Source organism: Mytilus californianus, unplaced genomic scaffold, assembly GCF_021869535.1.
Source record: "Mytilus californianus isolate M0D057914Y unplaced genomic scaffold, xbMytCali1.0.p SCAF_19, whole genome shotgun sequence".
In the NCBI taxonomy this organism is placed as follows: Eukaryota; Metazoa; Mollusca; class Bivalvia; order Mytilida; family Mytilidae; genus Mytilus; species Mytilus californianus.
The window spans coordinates 1095563-1110088 of NW_026262667.1; the positions used below are offsets into that span (position 1 = coordinate 1095563).

General features: G+C 33.2%; 1 protein-coding gene across 3 annotated transcripts in view; it reads left to right on the plus strand.

Annotated features, from left to right (window-relative positions):
• LOC127727033 (uncharacterized) overlaps positions 1-14526 on the plus strand; it is a 28117-nt gene that overhangs the window by 6528 nt on the left and 7063 nt on the right. For all 3 annotated transcript variants that reach the window (XM_052234424.1, XM_052234427.1, XM_052234426.1), the window contains exons 2-4: positions 10248-10313; positions 10978-11120; positions 12944-13093. In XM_052234424.1, the coding sequence (XP_052090384.1) occupies positions 10281-10313; positions 10978-11120; positions 12944-13093 (326 nt within the window). In that variant the 5' untranslated portion in view covers positions 10248-10280. The remainder of the gene's footprint in view (positions 1-10247; positions 10314-10977; positions 11121-12943; positions 13094-14526) is intronic.

The window sequence follows — 14526 nt, forward strand, 5'->3', positions numbered from 1 at the left end:
TTCGGACTCGGTAGTCCAAGTCTGATTTAGTACACCGTCAAGTACATATAAGTTTGAACTTGGTAGTCCAAGTCTGATTAAGGATACTGTCAAGTATATATAAGTTCGGACTCTGTAGTCTATTTAAGGATACTGTCCAGTACATATAAGTTCGAACTTGATAATCCGAGTCTGATTAAGAATTCTGTCAATTACATATTAGTTCGGACTTGATAATCCAAGTCTGATTAAGGATACTGTCAAGTACATATAAGTTCGGACTTGATAATCCGAGTCTGATTAAGGATACTGTCAAGTACATATTAGTTCGGACTTGATAATCCAAGTCTGATTAAGGATACTGTCAAGTACATATAAGTTCGGACTTGATAATCCGAGTCTGATTAAGGATACTGTCAAGTACGTATAAGTTCGGACTTGATAATCCGAGTCTGATTAAGGATACTGTCAAGTACATTTAAATTCGAACTCAGTAGTTCAAGTCTGTTTAAGGGTTATGTCAAGTACATGTAAGTTCAGACACAAAGTGAATCACCTCGGGGTATATATTCTACATCAAAATACAAAGGGATAGGCAATGGTTATTGTGTTATTGTGTTTAATACTATTATACAAAGGAGACTGGCATTGGGTATACATATATATATATATATATATACAAGTCTAAATTGAAAACTTTGTCTACCGAGTAGAATTTTAAAAACTCCATAATGATAAATCTGATATATATATATATATATATATATTCTGATTAAGGATACTGTCAAGTACATATAAGTTCGGACTCGGTTGTCCATATAAGTTCGGACATGATAATCTGTTAAAGATACTGTCAAGTACATATAAGTTCGGACTCGGTTGTCCAAGTCTGATTAAGGATACTGTCAAGTACATATAAGTTCGGACTCAGTAATCGAAGTCTGATTAAGGATACTGTCAAGTACATATAATTTCGGATTTGATAATCGAAGTCTGATTAAGGATACCGTCACGTACATAAAAGTTTGGACTCGGTAGTCTAAGTCTGATTAAGGATACTGTCAAGTACATACAAGTTCGGACTCCAAGTCCAAGTCTGATTAAGGACACCATCAAGTACATATAAGTTCGAACTTGATAATCCGAGTCTGATTAAGGATACTGTCAAGTACATATAAGTTCGGACTCGGTAGTCCAAGTCAGATAGATGATACTGTCTTGTTTAAGTTTGGACTTGGCAGACCAAGTATTATTAAGGATACTGTCAAGAATAAATTCGATCTCGGAAGTTCAAATCTGATAAAAGATACTGTCAAATATTAGTTCGAACTCTGCAGTCCAAGATATATTAAGAATAGTGTCAAATATAATTTTGGACAACGTAGACAAAAGTCTGAATAAGAAAAGTGTCAAGTATTGGTTCGGACACGGTCAACTACGGTTCAGACATGGTCGATTACGTTTTGGACTGGGTCAGACGCAGTCAGCTCGGTGCTATTCACACAATTGTTCAAGGGAAGCATTCGTAAAACGCCCGGTAAGAATCAAGATAAGGTGATCCACTCCATTAGTCTGGTCATTACCACAGAAAATGTCAACGTCATAGAGATATGGTCTTCAGACTAAGTGCGTATGAACATTCTTCTTTGTCTTTTTAACCGCCAAATATTAAAGAGGTCCTCAGCTACATAATGGTATTATGAACCGTTTATGAACAAAATATATGATTTAATTGCTACGCTTGAATCAGGAATAGGACAATAAGTGTGACCTATGACTATAACATGAACTATCCTATTTGAATCGGTGCTAGGGGAGGGTTGAAAACAATTTGAAAATAAATGGTCTGAAATCAAGAGAAAATGATTAGAAATCCTTTAAACGATACATGTATTAAACACAAATGCCCAAGCTGGTCCCCTATGTATAATAGTGCTGAATATTTATTTAACTGTATTTGCCTATAAGTGCTTACAAATACAATGATTCGTGGTCACCCCCTTTTTATGCCAATGTAGAACACATTTATCATAGGTCATCTGTTGTGTTTACCATGTACAGGACTAGCATTACAATATGACTTCAGGTCATTTCCCTGATGGACTTGAATTAGTATAAAACAATGATCGGAGGTTATACTAAGTCTAAAATAATTAAAACACTGAACTGGGGTCATCTTCCTTTGTCTAGGATAAATACATGTATAAACCCACTTTGCATATTAATGAATAATAACTCAATGTTCATACTTGTCTTATTTTTATGAATCTTTTTATAATCAATCTTTACTAGGTGGAATGACCTTAGATCGTTTTGTGAAACTCATCCCATATGACCTCAGTTGATTGGTTTTTGTACATGTACGTATAATATCCAAGACGAGATGAATCAGGAGTAGCAGTGATGTTTTGTCATTGTGTTCATCACTATTATACAAAGGAGACTGGCCTTGGTTTTATACATGTATCATATTTAATATTAGGGATTTTCTTTTAAATTCTACTCAATTACCTCCCACTAACTCCGATTCAAATTGGATAGGTCATGTTATTTTCAAATTCCTAATATGAGGGAAGCAGAAATCATAGTCATCAGCTTTTTTTTCTAAAGGTTCATACACTTCTATGGCTGACAATCTCTTGCATATTTGGCGGTTATTAATCGAAATTAGAATGCACATTAAGTCGTAAGAAAATATATCTATGCCAGAGGACTAAACGCACATAGATTATGACGTAGACATATTTCGATAATGACCTGAGGTCGATTCTTTCCGGACGATTTGAGAATGTGATGTTTAAGGATGGTTGAGTCCAATTCTGACCACCCACTGACAATGTTTCAAGTACAACTTAGTTCAGTTTTGAATATAGACATGACACATTATTAGGTACTAGTAAAATTAGAATTTGAAAGATTCATCATGGTTGTAAGCGATTATTCAAATAAGTTTAATGGCAATATTAAATCAAAAAGACTATTGTTTCAAAGATAACTAGTTAGGGTATCATTGCTAGAAGGCGACAGCACGGTATGAGATGGATTTGTGCAACAAAGGAAACGATATTTTTCCACAGATCAAAAACATCATGAGGGCATAAAAACTTGACAAATCTCTCTCTCTTTCTCTCGACACAAAACATATTTGAGGTGATGATTATATTGACTTATACATAAATAGGTCAAACGCAGCCTTACGTTGAAATGTGGTTCGCGCATCCAAATATTGTTGGTGTGCTATGGAATATTTGGATTTTTAAAATGAGAGCAATTATGTATATTTTCATACAAATTGTGAATTATTTTTTTTTAATCTAATATTTGTTTTTATTGAAAAAAGTAACATTTCAATCTCTGTTCAGTCCTTTTTAAAGTATGACGAAAGGGTATCATTCACAACTTTTTTGATGAACCCTACTGAAACTTCAAAAACGGTCCTACAAATTAAAAAAAGTTCATATCCTCTCCGTCTTTGAAGATTTCGGTGTCATATAGTTTTAAGACATCAAGTCGGTAGATATGTATTACTCGCAATGTAAGCACCTGGCGTCTATATTAAATATTATTTTCTGATTGCGTCAAAAGACTTGTCAGTGTGACTTGCAACTAAAATAAAAGATCTTCTGTTACAAGTGCCTTTTTTTGGTATCAATACACGTAACACGTGATGTTAGCGGTGATCTGTATTGCTGAAGCTAAATTGTTTTTAATTAGGTAGAAATAAGAAATCAATTTTTCTGTCACGCGATCCAGAAATAAATAGCTAAAACCATTCCGTACTGAATAAGTATATGCCTTTGACCTTTACAAACTATGGTCAGATCATATGTTTTTGTACGTCATATGAATTCGTACTATGCTTTCTTTTTCAATGGAAATTGTGACGTCACAATGCGTTCTTAATAGGGCGAAAACCGATAATACGAGGATAAATAGTATAATAAATAATACATGAATATCAGTTTTTCACCAAAAATCTCATATTGTGGAATTGTTTAAGAGGCATAGCTAGTTCCCAAATTATCTGTTTCACATTTATACAAGCAAAGCCAATATCAGTCGAAGTTGAATATCAAAAAGTGGAAATAATGAATGAACTCTGAAATGAGCTAAAATAATGCTCAACAAAGTTTAACAGCGTAATAACCAAGGGAATTGAAGTAACAGTCGTTTATTTTATTATTTAGGTGATGGATTAAAACATTCTTTCAAATTTACTGAAAATATAGGAACTCAAAATGAACGCATAATTGCGTCTATTGTAATCAACTTATAGTTAAAGCTTGCTAGCCAATTGGCATTTACATATCTTTTATTTATAGTCTATTAATTCAACTGACAATTGCTCTTTTGAAAGTAACTCTCAGACTAACACGATTTTAGCTTTTTTTGTAAAGATGATTAGGAATATCCTTAAAGATTAATAAATCTATATATGCGGTACGGTTTCGACCTTTTGGTGTTAATGTCTTTGTGTAGAAGAACAACTAACTCCTACTATGGAACACGTTTTCCTCAGAGTAAAGATATCATAAAAAGTTTTAGGTATGATGGTGTAGGCGTTAATAATCGCGCGTAGATCTATAGAATTTTATAGACATTAAATAAAGTAATGTGATCAAACTATTTCAAAATTGATGCATTTGTTGGTAAATGTACAAATTAGTACACGAGTTATAAAATAACTATATACATGTGCATTGTGTATACAATAGATTTGTTTTAGTTCTAGTTTCTTTGAAGGTGATACGGCGCTATTCCTTTGATTTCTTATGACCATCATTCTTCGAATATATAATATTGGTAAATTTCAACAGAAAATTACAAAAGGTAAAACAAAGGATTCAGCAAGGGTTGAAAATACATTCATTTGAAATAATTAAGTATCACCCTAACGGTGGGTATGAAATAATAGATGGTTTGTTTTCATTTGTCTATGTTCCATTGATGGAGTTTGTCTTTTATTCTTAAGGTAGTATGATTGATTGTTGATAGCTTAACGTCCAGTGGCAAATATTTTATGCATATTCAGGACGAACTTAAAGTAGAAAGGGGGTATAAAAAAAACGAATTATTTTTTTCATACTTTACCACAAAGTAGTTTATATTGTTCTTTTTTTCAAACATATAGTTAATAGTATAGGTCACCTACCTTGTTATAAAGCTACAGGTTAGGATGAATTGACAAATTTGGACGGACTTTACAGGGAAAAGGCATTATTATCGGAATAGAAAAAAACGAAAACAAATGATAGAAAATTTGTAATAAATATTACAAATATTATAAATATTATTGTCGATGCACCGGGTCTCGGTCCGTTTGGAGTTCACTCGATTCCCTAGTTGTTATATAGGAGACGCTTACTTACAATATCGATGCACCGGGTCTCGGTCCGTTTGTAGTTCACTCGAATCACTAGTTGTTATATAGGAGACGCTAACTCACCCTGTCGATGCACCGGATCTCGGTCCGTTTGGAGTTCACTGATTCCCTAGTTGTTATATAGGAGATCGAAATATGAAGATGTGGTATGAGTGCCAATGAGTAACTCTCCATCCAAGACGCTTACTTATCCGGTCGATGCTCCCGGGTCTCGGTCCGTTTGGAGTTCACTCGATTCCCTAGTTGTTATATAGGTCATTTTACACAAAACAAATAGTTTTTGGTAATTGACAATAATACTTTATAAATTTCGTGCGTCCTATGACTGGATATACTTTCATCCGAAACGCCCACACCTAAGCATTTGAAGCCTAGGGATATAAAAACAGTAGGAACGTTATGTAAACAAAAACAAATATGATATACAGCAACAAATGAAAACCATTAAATTACAGGCTGACAATTACAGAAATCATCCCGACGAATTTTAAGGTGTAGGTGGTCGTTTTTCAAGATCACTGTAGAAACTGATACGACTCCTGTTTAAGTGAGTACTGTTAGTTTCCCCAGAAAATATCTCAAAAAAGGAACCGACATATTCTTTCATCAACTGTTAAATTATTGTTTTACGGATCACAATTTATGTTTCTAGAAACTGAGAACACCTCATTGACATTTAACATTCAAAGTACGTGGCTGTAACATGATTGTTATAACTAATGAGTTGTCAAGTGCTCTATTGTCTTGCATTTAAAGGTCACAGATAAATTATTTTGATATACAGAAGAAATCTATCATTATAACGAGAGCAACAGAAACTCGATTTCCCTTTCTATCTTTTAATTAAGGTCAATTGACTCGTTACGAATAAGGACAAGTTTGATGAATTATCTCAGTTGAAAATTAAAGTAAGCAAAACATTAATTGTTGATGACACAGTTTTCATCCCCCCTGTGTATACGGTATGACTACGTTTTTGACTACCATAAAACATTGGACTTAAACATTCGACATGACTAGCGATCATAATATAGAGATTTATTGAGGAAGTAGGATTCTATTCTATACCTGAAGGAATCCTTTTATCAGTGCAAATACGACGTCACCTGATTGATCCCTCAAGGTTGTCATGGAAAAGGAGTTCCTGGAATTCTGAAATATTTTTTTCCACTTGAAGAAATAATACAGTATTTATTCCGACGTAATAAAGGGTATAACATACTTAAAGCATTGTAAATAGAAAAGTTTTCAAATAATATTTCTTTAAGGAGGAACCATTATACGTTGACAAGCTAACCAGAGACGGATGGTGGATTTTAAAAATGGGGACTTAATTCCAGAAAACGTAATAGATATGAAAAAAAATTTGGAAAATGTTTTGACAAAAAATCAATCGTGAGAAACATTAGAAAAAAATGGCGACCAATGGGGAGGTGTACACCTTCTACGGCCTATCCTGGATCCGCCACTGAGTTACCGTTGGATAAGATTATTGCCAGGTGAGGGATACGTTTTCCAGGAGTCTCCAGTTTCATCGCAGCGTGCATATGAAGGCACACCACCAAATGAAGTACAAAGGTCTTTCAAATCAATTGAACTGACACCGAACGATTAATTAAGAACCTTATTTACCTAATTACAACTGCGTTCAATAGATTTGATCTTTTTCTCTTAAAGTACGAGTCATTTAATTGGAAAAGCACTGTTAAGGTAAAATCAATTCTGGCGCTCAGTCATTTGAAAACACACAATGTACATTTCCGTGGTGCAATATTAACCGGAAGCTTCTCTCATGATTCTTATCAGTAGGGATTCCAATATCGGATTTATGTAATAATTTCCTCCTCGATTTTATTGTGAAGTTTTTAAGTGCAAGCAGTCTTATACCTATAGTTTCGATGTATTTAACGTTATTTTACGATCTCTAGTTCATATCTCGTTACTTACTTTAACACAAAATAGTTTAACGTACTAGCACCTCGTATACTGTTAAGATAAACTGGTACCTCTGGTTTTATTAGTTTTCTAGATGTTCATTAAAGGAAAAAACGACAATTCGTCGGACTTCTCTTGGACTGAATTTTAATGTGCGTATTGTTATGCGTTTACTTTTCTACATTGGCTAGAGGTATAGGGGGGGGGGGGGGTTGAGATCTCATAAACATGTTTAACCCCGCCGCATTTTTGCGCCTGTCCCAAGTCAGGAGCCTCTAGCCTTTGTTAGTCTTGTATTATTTTTAATTTTAGTTTCTTGTGTACAATTTGGAGTTTAGTATGGCGTTCATTATCACTGAACTAGTATATATATTTGTTTAGGGGCCAGCTGAAGGACGCCTCCGGGTGCGGGAATTTCTCGCTGCATTGAAGACCTGTTGGTGACCTTCTGCTGTTGTCTGTTCTATGGTCGGGTTGTTGTCTCTTTGACACATTCCCAATTTCCATTCTCAATTTTATCATTTGTTGGTCAGTAGTTTTGTTTCCCGTATTCATTTCTTTAGACATTTTTGTTAAATTAAAGGAAATTTCATAACAACTAAGAAGTATGAAAATAAATGTCTCAATTTTGCAATCGTTTTGAAGTGACATAAAATGAAGCACAGTTACATTTAATTGGTTTGTCTTGTGAAAAAATGTAAATGTAATTTTATATAATATGCATCATTCAGGAACTCATCGGTATCCCAATGACGTCAGGAGCGGAATAAGCGGAGGTGTTTGACCCATCATGGACAAGATATTGGCAAAAACGTCAGGTTTAAAAAAATATTTGGTGACCAATTTAGCCTAGGGTCTTAGCTTCATAATTTCCATGTCTATTTTTTGATTAAAACTAATTCCTACCTATTAATAATTGCTATTCTTTATCATACGAGATTTTAATATCGACTGGATATAATAATCTTTTATATATATAACGGGTTCGGTAATCAGTTCGTCAACACTTACATAATTTGAAAGGATAAATCATTCCAGCTGTTGCATATTCAAAATGTCTATAGGTGTATTTGGGTTTCTGGGTCCGTTGGTTTGCTTTCGCATTGATTTATCAGCCATGCTTAATTGGCACTGAATCAGCGTTTATGTATTACAGTCGTAAATCTAGATTTCATTTGTCTAACTCAAGGAAATGCCCTCTATTCCGTCATTGGCGAATTGTTTGCGTTCGGTATACTTAGTTGCAAAAAGGTTGCATGTAGATTTTTCATTAATTATTTTGTGGTCCACTAAAAATATTATTATTCTAGAATTTTTAGCTAATTTCGGTCCACTGTCGTCCTTTGTTTCAGTAGAGATTTTATTTTATCGACCAATAAGCTTTACAACTTATTGAGTCTTAAAATGCATTCCTCTTTCTTCATGCAGTCAAATTTTGCATCTACTCCGCTTTCAATATCCCAAGTCACGTCAGCATAGGTTATAAAAATCTCACGCGATTTCACTTAAAAGTGTATCCGGAATTAGTTAAGAAATCGATTAGCAGCAGTGGATCACGTTTGACCTACATACTTTTTTTTTTATCAAAGCTTGGCTTCTAAACTATATTTTAATTATTTGATTGATTTTGATAAAGTGCAATGAATTCAACTTAGCTGGAAAGTTATTTAAAAATATATCTTTCGTCACTACATTGTAATTTTTTAATGCTTGTATAATGTGAGCATGTGGTTAATATAGTTGACGCTTTTAATATTTCGATTCATTGTTTATATGAACCACAAAGTGGTTACGTTTTTATTTCAGTGGTTATATACATTGCTATATTTCATTATATTAATAGTAAGCATTTTAAATGTTTATCATTTATGAATCAGAATATAAGTTCTGTATACGATAATGAGACAGCAACCCAACACACAAGGCCCCATAAATCCAAAATGCATTAAGAGGTCAACATACGCTCTTCAGCAATAGATCAGTATGTTTACAATTAGTTTGCTTTAAATCAGAGTACAGAAAACAAATATTCATACATAGACAATCAACGATCTGTCATCAATTCCAGTTCCCTTAAAGACAGAATCTTAAGATATAACCAAGAAAACCACTGACAAGGTCCAGTCCTGGGACTGACACGTGAACAGATGGAGGGTTTTAACTAGATTTTGAGCACCTAAATCGTCCATCAATTAGTTGAATAACAAAACATGCATGTAAAAACGCAAAAACAAAATCAGTTTAGAAAAAAAACCACTTAACTGTACGTCAAAAACAAGGGTACTAGGGTAACAATATGAAATAAAGCCATGGTTTCCTTCATGTGATCAAAATCTCTATTAACTAACATTTGAGCTCGATCTTTTGTGTATTTTCGCGACTTGATTGTTCTCTTCCGTCCATTTGTGAGTACCCCAAACATTAATCTGTATTGCTTCTAGTACAAGTAAATAGTTCCGTTCTTGCTTTGACACATTTTGTTCATTTCAATATCCGACAATTTATACAGAATTCCTACGTCACAGAATACCGTTGTTGTAATCAGTCTAATTTGTATGATCTCTTAATTCTCAATAAAATCAGTATTGGTTTTCTCTTGCATGATTGATATAATGCATATCTAATATGATCAATCAGAAACTGAATGAATCTTTATTTGCTGTTTGTGTGTGGGTGTTAGTTTAATGCCATCACAACTTTACTTTCAACGCTGAACCAGTCATTGTTATGTCGAGGGCAGCTGATGACGTATCGTTTGCTTCAGAATATCGATCGATCCATAAATATCGATATTTGTATATTTTATCTGGAAAATACTTGAGGAATCATCAAATTCTATTATGAATTTTGTGTAATGCCGGCATAATGCATTTGAATGTGTGTTGTAAAATAGATCAGCCATGTTTGTTTTAGTTGACACGGTGACGGCATATGTTTTTGTATATTCTAGGAAATGATCAACATCATAAATGGTTAATACGACATGCGACAGTCGACACTTGTTCCTGGCCAATCGGTGAGTATTTTAGACATATTGAACCAAATATATATGAATGCGAATAATATTTCATAATTTGATATAAGTTTATACATTTTTAGATATTTGTATTTCTATTCATCGATGTTTAATTCAGTCCAGACAGAAAGGGAGACAATTAGAGTATGTCCTGCTAGAACAATCTTTACGATCTGGATAGGGTTTACGCAATAGAGAATAATGGAAAAAAAATAATGAATAGAGAAAAATAAACGAAACAAAAATTTGAACAGAGAATATTTGGGTGCAAAAGAATAAAAAATAAAAAATAACCGTGGAAATCAAAAGAATTAAGCATTACAATATTAATTACATAAATGAATGATGTACAGAATAAGAAAAAAATCATAGAATCACAGAAAAAAATAGTAGTAATATAATTGTCATTAAAATTTTACAAAATAAGCGTTATTAAAGATAAAGAAAAATGCCATGAAAATAAGAATACAGAAATTAAGGACCCCATTCAGACCCTCATATAAACGAGTCTGTAAATTTTTGTTAAAGTTTTTATATTACAGTTCAAACTGGCATACCCTTTCCCTTAAGTTAACGATCTTCTTCTACGTTTTTGTTGTACAAGTAACCCTTATTGAAATGTCAAAGACATATCGACACTGATTATATTTGGGTTTCGTTGTAGAGATATACTTCTGTCAAAGGACAAGTTGCCACAGAGATAACAATCGGCATCCTTGTGGCCGGGGTACTCGGTGGACTCATAATAGTAATAGCTGTAATTCTCTTTTGTAAATACTGTGTAAAGAAAAATAAAGATTTTAGAAGGTAATCTATTCATTTATACAATTTATATCACGCTGTTTCCAAACATATATATGTCTAAACAAGTGACAACTCTACGAGAGATCCATTGATTGGATCACCAGTGAAGGTGATACACGGCTGAAAACACATATTATATTCATAATTACTCTAAATATCAGCACAACAATGTTAAATCTGCAAATTTGCGGATGCAAATTTTTGTTCTTCCCTCGCCGGGATTCGAACTCATGCTATTGGAATATCGTGACAACACCGCCTGTACTGTGTCCAGCGCTCTAGACCACTCGGCCACCTAGACTGAACTAAAAAATTCAGCTTTCGGTGGCCTAGTGTTACCTTTCCTCGTCAGTAGAAACAAGAGTTGTAACACAACACATGATATATACTAGTCAACAAAAGTAACGATGCACAAGTTTGAATTCCAATTTATCATAAAATATAATAAATAGGAAAAACTTTTAAATTATTGAATGAAATACATTCATCTGCAAAGCAAATGCATATGACTAAAAGAATCTGACCAAATTGGAAAGTGAGAAAATACCGTGTTATTGAACACAGGGGTCAAATTTATTTTGCGGAAAATGATAACAAAAGTCGACACTGAATTTCGAAGATGAGAATTTAGTATTCAAATATCTGCAAAGGCATTCAAAATTTTAAGCAGACCATGTTTAAGTTTAAAGTTTTAAGTTCTAATATCGATTTTTAAATTTTTGGGTGAAAATACGATTTTTGAAATAACAAAAATTGCAACAACAAAAATTCGCATATTTGCCTTAAATCAATGGCTTTGATAAGAAAAAAAACACTCTGTAAATATTAGACCAATTGGGCAATTATTTACCTTGATACAGTGTATCCATTTTCATTATATATCGAAAATACGTTGCCTTGTATCGTTTCTTTTGTTGACTAGTATATTAGGCATGAAGATGGAATGGCATGAAGATAGCAAACAGTATAATGTCACAGGTCTGGTCTTAAAGTACAGTTAATAGTCACACAAAATCAAACAAAACATTTAATTGCATATTTAAACAAAAAGTTATCACCACGAAATGAAATAACCCACATTTATGTTTATATTGTATCAAAATCGCAGAAATACTTCCATACCATCATCTTAAAAAGGTAAGAAAACATAAGTTATGGTGTAAAAGAGAGGTGGAAGATACAAAAGTCAATAACAAACCAAACTGACAACGCCATGGCAAACAAAATGGGAAAAAACAATCAACAGTATACAAAATATACAAAACACAAAATAGAAAACTAAAGACTGAGGAACACGAATACCACCAAATGCCGGGAATGTAATATACAATGTAAATATAATTGAGAATGTAAATGGGGAACATGTCAAAGAGACAACAACCCGACCAAAGAGCAGACAACAGCCGAAGGCCACCAATGGGTCTTCAACGCAGCGAGAAAATCCCGCACCCGCAGGTGGTCCTCAGCTGGCCCCTAAATAAAATTGTGTACTAGTTCAGTGAAAATGGACGTCATGCTAAACTTAAAATGAAATTGACAAATATCTCTTCGTGCAATAAATTAATAAATGATATTATAATGATACGTTTCCTTGGTAATTTTACAGTTATATAACATTGGAGATACATGTATCTGAAATCATATTAAAACTACTATTTCTGTTAACCGTTTTCGTGATAGATAATTAAAGATGTATCAATATTTCAAACTAGGTACTATATTTAAAAAAAATAAAATCATCATTACATCTAATTAAAATGTAGTACTAGTATTATGAACGTCATATTAATCTATGGTTTTTTTTTAATTTGGTAATGTAATGGTAGACAAGATTCCTATAGTAGCCGTAGACTATCGGACAGAGACCGTAGATTTAAAACGTTACAAAGATACGAAACGATCAATTCAGATGTTTTCTCCGAACCTAGTACAGGATCTATGGATGGTGTCCCAATAAGTCCAAGAATTAATCATGAGTGAGTATGAAGACTTTATGTAAATAATGATTTAACGCTTTACATCGACTGCATGCCTTGGTGACACACGTCAGTCTGCTGATTCACCAGAAATAATCCAAATCTGTCCATTTGATAGTTGTATCGGAGCACTGCGATCAGAACGTCATAAAGCTTTGATCCTAGAGTTTGACCCCAATTGGACAGATCAGGGTATCATGATATATATATTTTTATTTTTCTATTTCATTCAAATTTAAAAGGGTTTCTGAAACCGTTTTTTCATATTTGTTTTTCGTTAGCTTTCTCGTTTGAATTGTTTTACATTTGTCATTTCGGGGCCTTTTATTGCTGACTATGCGGTATGTGTTTTGCTCAATTTTGAAGACTGTACGGTGACCTATTGTTGTTAACTTCTATAACATTTGGTCTCTGGTGGAGAGTTGTCTCATTGGCAATCATACCACATCTTCTTACTTTTATATTTAACATTTCAAAAGTAACATTTACTTTTGTCCTTTATATCTTACCACATCTTTAGCAAATATGTCAGTGAATACAATACCTACAACCTTTATATCTTACCACATCTTTAGCAAATATGTCAGTGAATACAATACCTACAACCTTTATATCTTACCACATCTCTAGCAAATATGTCAGTGAATACAATGCCTACAACCTTTATATCTTACCACATCTCTAGCAAATATGTCAGTGAATACAATGCCTACAACCTTTATATCTTACCACATCTCTAGCAAATATGTCAGTGAATACAATGCCTACAACCTTTATATCTTACCACATCTCTAGCAAATATGTCAGTGAATACAATGTCTGCAACCTTTATATCTTACCACATCTCTAGCAAATATGTCAGTGAATACAATACCTACAACCTTTATATCTTACCACATCTCTAGCAAATATGTCAGTGAATACAATGCCTACAACCTTTATATCTTACCACATCTCTAGCAAATATGTCAGTGAATACAATGCCTACAACCTTTATATCTTACCACATCTCTAGCAAATATGTCAGTGAATACAATACCTACAACCTTTATATCTTACCACATCTCTAGCAAATATGTCAGTGAATACAATGTCTACAACACAATGCTATACGAATTAAAGTTTTAAACTTTTAGTATTTAGGACATATGTCAAAGCCTAGAACAGGCTAATTTCTTTTCTTCAAAAGAATCGTATCTTTAGATTACATATGTACGATCTTTTAATTGCATTCCGAAAATAATTCTTTAGTTCAAAAAATCTGTATATATATATGAAAAGTCCTGTTTTCGATTTATCGATTTCAGGAAGTTGTAAAAAAGAAGAAATGGTCACGATATCATAAAGATCGGTTATTGTTCCTTTTATGAAAATACGGAAATATATTGTAAATGTGACAGCAAACTAACAAATATAAACCAGAAAGAAGATAA